We start from the raw sequence: 7,746 nt of genomic DNA, 5'->3' as shown, positions 1-7,746 counted from the left end.
TTTTATTTATTTCTAATTAATTCCTTAGTTTTCTTTTTACCTTATAGCAGCCCAACGATCTTATGTTAAAATTTAATTGAATTAAAGTAGAATTGGTTTATTGCGGTTGAGGCTGCTGTGTGAATGTTGGGTATTGAAATGGGTCATGGGTTTTGATGAATAGTTTTTGCATACTGGTGTTTGTTCTATCATTTTAATACAAGACAAAAATAGTATTTGGTTATAAATAAATCTTATAAATAAAATAATTGAAAATGAAAAAAATAAAAAAAAATTTAATTTTTTTTTTTTTATTTTAAAATTTAATTTTTTTTTAAAATTTTATCCATAATTAAATTTGATATTTTTTTAATATCTGATAAAATTTGATTAAAAAAAAATATCAATAAAGAAAAAAAATAAATTAAAAATTTAAATAATAAAAAAAAATTATGTGTCAGTAGATTTTATAATTAATTTTTAAAGTTAATAAAATGAAACAAATACCATTATTTAATTTTATTTTTTTTTTTTTTTCTATACTATTAGCCACTCTTTGTAAAGAGTGTTTCCAGCTCAACCACGGGGAGGTTAGTATATTTGAGCCGACAGCTAACTATTATACCGCCACGCACAGTATAATAATTAGCCCTTGGTTTGATAATCTCAGAATACAGATACCAAGAGGGCCTGGTACCTATACCATCAATATACCAAACCAGCCTTGATTCTTCATTTTCTTGAATCTTCATACTTGCTACCTTGAATCTTCTTGATAAAGAACACATTATTTAGTTTTGATAAGGGAACTATGCATGGTGAACATTTTATTTAGCTCTTTTTCTTGAATCTAATTCTTTAATAATCTTTGAAATATTGATAACCTATAATATTTTTTTTTTATAAATTATTATTTTTTTTTTGCAAAAAAGGTATTAATTTTATGAAATAAATAAAAAAATATTATAAAATTACAGTATTTGATAAAAAATTTTAACAGTTATTTGTTTTATTTTTGTTTATTATTATATGAATAAATAAATAAATAGTTCAAAATAATAATTTTAATTAATATCTATACCATTCACCTGTCAGTTTTTTAAAGAGGTCCACATTCAATAATATATGATTTGATAAAGCCCGGGCATATATCCATATATTAAAGAAATATGGTTTAAAAAACGGAGGATTACCACGATGCCAAACACTATGTGAATGTCACACCCCTGTTCCCTTACGGGCCATTGATTAGGTATACTTTGACATAAATAAATAATTAATTATTATTTTGTTTACTATTTATTTACTATTTCATTTATTTATTATTATATTTATTATTATATTTATTATGATTAATTTTTTTTTATTTTATACAAAAAATTTATTAAAAATATTACTTGAGTAAAAAATAAAAATATGTAGATTTAAAAATGTGTTGTAAAATTATGGGGCATCTTTTTATAGGATAATAAGTGATCACAGATTTTTGAAAACCCACATTACCGCCATATTTATTATTAAAATTCATATAATTTTAAAAAAAAAATTTTAAATTTTTCCCAATTTTTTTATTTATTTTTATTTTTATTTTTTTCAACACACAACAAACACACACACCCACACAAATAATTTTAATAATGTAAAATATAGCACATCAAACCAAAAATAATAATTTTAACATTAGCGAAATATGTTTAAAACCTTTATAGAACAATTTAGAAATCAATACATTATTTTAATACAACAACAACAATAACAACAAACCCACACACAAAGAAATTAGCATCGTTGAAAAAATAGAAGCAGATCCACAAACATAAATTAAATTAACTTTTATTAATATTCAAAAGGTATATTTACCAATTAAAACCATTCAATACCCCTGAATAGGATCTGCTGTCGTCGATATCATGAATGAAAGGTTTTTAATCAATAATATAAATATTTAGCATATGTTTATCAAATGCACAGCGAACCTATTAAAAGAGATTTTATACTATTTACAAGTAATAATAATAAACACCAATCCAATCATGAACTATTGCTCTAATAATAATAATAATAATAATAATAATAATAATAATAATAATAATAATAATAATAATAATAATAATAATAATAATAATCTCAAATTAATATCAATAACTATCATAAAAAGTCACAAAGTCAGAAACTCAAATTCTCATATAGTATTATGCTTCATCCTTCTACTGGCATCTCCCACCATTTTTTCAACTTTATTATTGCAAACTTATAATCAGAATTGCCAAGTATTAGAACTGTTCAAGTATATAGAGGTTATTTATTTATTGTAGAAATGTAAATTAAAACCTATGCAGATTGCAACTTATTCTCATATCTTTAATTAAATCAAAATATGCAAGATAAAGAATAAATCAAGCTAACAACCACAATTTAATAATGTAGATGGTGTCTAAAGTGAATATTAGAATATGACCTACCCGAAATACTGAAGCATCATCAAAACAGGATTTTATACAATCAATCAAATAATTCAAAAAAACAATCAAATATATATTTAAATATCAAATTAAATAAATTTAATAATAGAACACAATATTTAAATACTACAATTTTAGTCATCTATATAAAAAATAATAAAAATATAAACTCAATAAATCGATAATCAGTCCTCAGTTATTAGAAGCCTTTAAGAAAGCTAATATTAATACATTTTATAAAATTAACAGTTAAAAATCGATATAGTTCCAAACCAAAGGTAGTCCTCATTAAGAAATAACAGTCACACCCAAGCATCACCAAATTCGAGTTATTATCATATAATTAATAAAACGCCTCACATTTTTCAAGACCATCGATGCAGGTGCTGCTGCAGGTTGTGCTGCTACAGGTGGTTCTACTGCGGGTGGTGAAAGTGGCACACGTGGTACAGGTGGCACATCAACAAGCGGATCAACCAGCATATCAACAGGTATAATAGCAGGTAACTCTTCAGACTGGAAAGACTCTTCAGACGCATCAGAGGAATCTTCAAAAGGTTAATCAGATAGCAGATCATCAAAGGAAAGAAGGTTTTTAGAATGAAAAAAAAAAATATTATAAATTAAAATTTAAAAATTAATTTAAATTATTTTTTCATTTAAAATAAGTATATTTAGTTCAATTTAAGTATTATCAACTCAGATTTCATTTTTCTATTTCATAAAGAGTTAGCTTTATAATTTTAGATTAAACATTTATTAAATATTTTAAATAACTTTTATTTTCTAATTTTATTTCTATTTTAATGAAATATTTTGATTGCTTCTATTGGCGTGGGTGAAGTCGGTTAAATAGTAGATGGATCATTTGAATTTACATATGCGAATTTAAAAACCATAATTAAAAAGAATAAACAAAAACCCAATGTTTGATATCTGAATTAAAATGTATGGATACAGAAATGAAGGTTGATAAAGATGTGATTGTTTCCAGGATGCAGGTAACCTTTTTTTAATTTCATCGATTTCAATAATTGAAACATTGAATGAAACGATTTTATTAATAATTTCTTATCTCCATATCTAAATAATTACATTGATTGTTCCTTTTGATTATGCATTGGGGTTTATTAAATAGTTCTTCTTCATATGTTTTAATTTTTTATTTATTTATTAATTTTTGATAATTAAATAAAAAATATCAACCATTATTAGTATATTTAAATTGAGTAATGATTGTTTCTAAAGGAATAACAATTAAAATAAAATAATACATATATGGTTATTATACTTTCCTTAAAATGAAAAATAAAATTATAAAAACTATTATTATAAAATTTTGAGTGGCTAAATAAGTTAAAAATTATTATTATTATAATTTTTAATAATGATGTTGGCAATCTCTTATTCCTTTGAGTGTTTTAAATTTTATTTTTTTTTAATTAAATTTAATTTTTTTTTTTTTTTATTAAAAATTTTTTTTTTTTGTGGTGTGTGGGGGAAATTTTTTTTTTTTTTTTCATTTTCGTTTTATCAATATACAAATAATTCTATTCATTTATTTTTTTTATTATAATAGTCAAGTGAACAAACAAACAGGTAATTATAAATATATATATATAATATGTAATAAAAATAAATACAAATTTTATTTTTTAATTATTTTTTACTCACTTTTTTATATTTTTTCATATTTTTCATTGCATTTTTTTTTTTGTAAATAATCAAATTTTATTGTTTGTTTTTTTGTAAATAGTTTCTTTTATTTTTATTAAATAACCCTGTACATTAAAAAAAAATTCATCACATAAACTTTATTTTATTTATTTATTTATACACCACAATAAATAAATAATTTAAAATAATAAAAAAAAAATGGGATATTATATAGTAGCTTTTGTCTTTTTTGTTTTTCGTTTATGCAGATATTTATATGGTATTTGGCAAAATTTATATTATTCAGATTATATAAAGTTTAGATCACATTATGTTGATATGAAATTAAAAAAATACATTTCAATTTATTTAGTATTTTTGGCTGCTTCATGTATATTCTCTTATTCTTTTACTAGGATTTTAATTTTGCAAAGTAAGTAATAAATTAAAAGAATTTTATATTTAAATAAATAATCACCAAATTATTAACTTTTTATCTTTATTTTTATTTTAAAAAGGAAATCAATTAAATATTTCAACACCATTAAAATCAAATATAGATCAATTAAATTCAATTTCGCCAATCCATCACAATTTACAACCATTGGATGTTTTTAATTCATCAGCATCAGCATCATCACTATCAAAAACATTGTCTGCCCCCTCATCATTATCAAAAGCATTGTATGCACCCTCATCATCGTCATCATTATCATCATTGTCTTTGTCATCATCAGCATCATCATCACCTTCTTCAGTATCAGAATCATCATCATCACCATCACCATCAGAAGCAGCAGCATCATCATTGTTTGACCCGCATCAGGAGAAGCGTCAGCATCAGAAGCAGCATCATCATTATCATTATCATCAGGAGCATCATCATCAGTATCAGCATCATCGTCATCAGCACCACCATCATTGGCATCATCAGCATCATCGTCATCAGAATCTACAGCATAAGCATCAGAATCATCATCATCATCATCATCATCATTATCAGCGTCAGCGCCAGCATCAGCATCATCATTGTTTGCGCTCATCAGCATCATCAGGAGCATCATCATCAGTATCAGCATCATCATCATAACCTAGGTTAGATGACATTTTAAATTCTTTTTCTAGCTTGAACTTTTAAATAATCAATAATAATTTAATAAAAAAAAAAAAAAAAAAAAATAATAATAATAGAATATCATATTTCAATCTATTTGATGAAAGAAATACATTTCCCCTGGCCAGGCAAATATATGGGAACATCAAATGATTTTAATATCGAAAATATTTTCAGGATACTGAAACATCATTAAATTTTTTAAATAAAAAATAATAAAAATTTTATTTTTATAAATAATATGTTAAATTTTTAAATAAAATATACTGATAATTTTTTTAAAAAATTTTTTTATTTTTTTTTTTTTTTATTTTTTTTTTAATTTTTTTATTTTTTTATTTTTATTTTTTTCAATTCACAACAAACAAACAAACACACACATAAATAATTTTAATAATGTAAACTATAGCACATCCAATAAATAATTATAATTTTAACATAACTGAAAATATGTTTAAAACCTTTCGAGACAAGTAAGTAAATCAATACATTATTTTAAAACAACAATAACACAACAACAAACCCACACACATACATATAGAAAATGGCATCGTTGAAGAAATAGAAACAGAATTACTAACATAAATTAAAATAGCTTTTATTCACATTATTCAAAAGACAGATTTACCAATTAAAACCATTCAATACACCAACAGGATCAGTTGTCGCCGATATCATGAATGAAAGGATTTAAATCAATTATATAAAGATTTGGCCTAATAAATCCATCCACGAACTATTAACTCTATATTATAATAATCCCAAAACTTATATCTATCATAAAAAGTCACAAAGTCGCAGAAACTCAAATTCTTTCAATCTCGAGTAATTCAGATAAAATAAAGACTAAACACTAATGAAGATATTCGATCTTATCAACTATATATGGATCTCAATACATTTGCTTTGGCCCAAGCAACAGTGATAGACACAAATAGTTTAGATAAGGAAAAGGGTAAACTTCAGCTTTTGTTAATATTGTTCAAATAGTGAAACAGTCTAATGGTTTTAGCTTATCAAATATATTTAAAATATAAAAACCCAAAGAATTTAGTATATGATAGAGGTTCAAGTTTCATAAATGAAGTCGTCGTTTCAATAAACAAATTCTTTAAAGTAACTCCAACTTTCGCATGCCATACTTAAACATATGGTTTAACAGACTTACCAAGTATTAGAACTGTTCAAGTATATAGAAGTTATTTGTTCATTGTAGAAATGAAAATTAAACCTGTGCAAATTATGCTCGTAGTTTATCTTTAATTAAATCAAAATAAATAAATCAAGCTAACAACCACAATTTAATAATGCAGATGGTGTCTTAATAGCTAAAGGTGAATATTAGAATATGACCTACCCGAAATCTTTTCAGTATTAGGTTCTGAAGCATCATCAAAACAGGATTTTAGCAATCAATCAAATAATTCAAAAACTCAATCATGTATATATTTAAATATCGAATTAAATAAATTTAATAATATCACAATATTTAAATGCCCCAGTATTAGCCATCTCTATAAAAAATAATAGTATAAGCTCAGTTAATCAATAATCAGTCCTCAGTCATAAGTAGCTTTTAAGAAAGCTAATTTTAAAACAGTTTATAAAATTAATTGTTAAAATCAATTTAGTGCCAAACCAGAGGCAGTCCTCGTTAAGAAATAACAGTCACACCCAAATATCATCAAATTCGACTTATTATTAATAAAACGCCTCACATTTTTCAGGACCATCACTGCTGCAGGTTGTGCTACTGAAGGTGGTGCTACTGGGGTGAAGGTGGCACAATTGTGGTACAGGTTCCACAGGTGGTACATCAACAAGTGGATCAACAGGTATAACAGCAGGTAGCTCATCAGACTGGAAAGACTCTTCAGACGCATCAGAGGACTCTTCAAGAGGCTCATCAGATAGTAGTTCATCATCAGCCATCAGTTCATAGCCATTAAAAAATATTTTCACCATCTCCCAAACTATAAAAATAATATTAATGCCTCTTTCTTATGAACATACCAAGAAATATAAAGTAGGTGATCAAATAATACCACAACATCAACAACAACTAGAAGCAATACCACTCGAATGATAATTTATCTCAATAAATACTTTTAGAGAATAGAAAGTTTATTGCTTATTAAAAAAGGTAGAAGTTTTTAGAAAAATCAAAACATTAAGAATAAGGCTAAAATTAATCAATAAAGAAGTGCAGCTTAAAATTCTCTTATCAAAAGAAGAAATCGAAATCAAAATTCAAGGTAATATTAAGGAAGAAATCTTTTGGTAATTCCCCTCGTTCATCTGGTTTACAATCTGCTTCAAGTGCCATTAGGCAAAACGATCAAGTATTAAAAGTAAAATTCATTTCATTAGAAAAGCATTTATTTCAAAAAGAAGAGGAGAAGAGAGAACTTTTAGAACAATTAGAACTATCTCAAGAATGTCTTCAATCCGAAAATTACAATATTAAACCAGAGATTACAATTCTTCAAAATAAATTTAGTAAAAAATCCTTCCACACTGGTCATGATACTTTAG

At 24.6% G+C, this 7,746-nt stretch overlaps 3 protein-coding genes across 3 annotated transcripts; 2 read left to right on the top strand and 1 right to left on the bottom strand.

Annotated features, from left to right (window-relative positions):
* Positions 1-2,012: 2,012 nt before the first annotated feature.
* Positions 2,013-3,003, top strand: DICPUDRAFT_83155 (uncharacterized protein; the record flags this gene model as incomplete). Its single annotated transcript, XM_003292496.1, has 2 exons — positions 2,013-2,276; positions 2,812-3,003. The coding sequence occupies 2 exons, from the start codon at positions 2,013-2,015 to the stop codon at positions 3,001-3,003; spliced, it is 456 nt and encodes a 151-aa protein (XP_003292544.1).
* A 1,313-nt stretch (positions 3,004-4,316) lies between these two features.
* Positions 4,317-5,060, top strand: DICPUDRAFT_157273 (uncharacterized protein; the record flags this gene model as incomplete). The annotated part of the gene is made up of 3 exons (XM_003292495.1): positions 4,317-4,530; positions 4,616-4,930; positions 4,972-5,060. 3 exons carry the CDS (start codon positions 4,317-4,319, stop codon positions 5,058-5,060), a joined length of 618 nt encoding a protein of 205 aa, XP_003292543.1.
* Positions 5,061-6,912: 1,852 nt separating this feature from the next.
* DICPUDRAFT_157270 (uncharacterized protein) lies at positions 6,913-7,143 on the bottom strand (the record flags this gene model as incomplete). Its single annotated transcript, XM_003292491.1, has 1 exon — positions 6,913-7,143. The coding sequence occupies one exon, from the start codon at positions 7,141-7,143 to the stop codon at positions 6,913-6,915; it is 231 nt and encodes a 76-aa protein (XP_003292539.1).
* Positions 7,144-7,746: the final 603 nt, after the last annotated feature.

The sequence above is a fragment of the Dictyostelium purpureum genome (assembly GCF_000190715.1).
Source record: "Dictyostelium purpureum unplaced genomic scaffold DICPUscaffold_350, whole genome shotgun sequence".
NCBI classification, from domain to species: domain Eukaryota; phylum Evosea; class Eumycetozoa; order Dictyosteliales; family Dictyosteliaceae; genus Dictyostelium; species Dictyostelium purpureum.
Note: the sequence above shows the minus strand (reverse complement) of the source record. Positions and strands in the feature narration are given on the sequence as shown.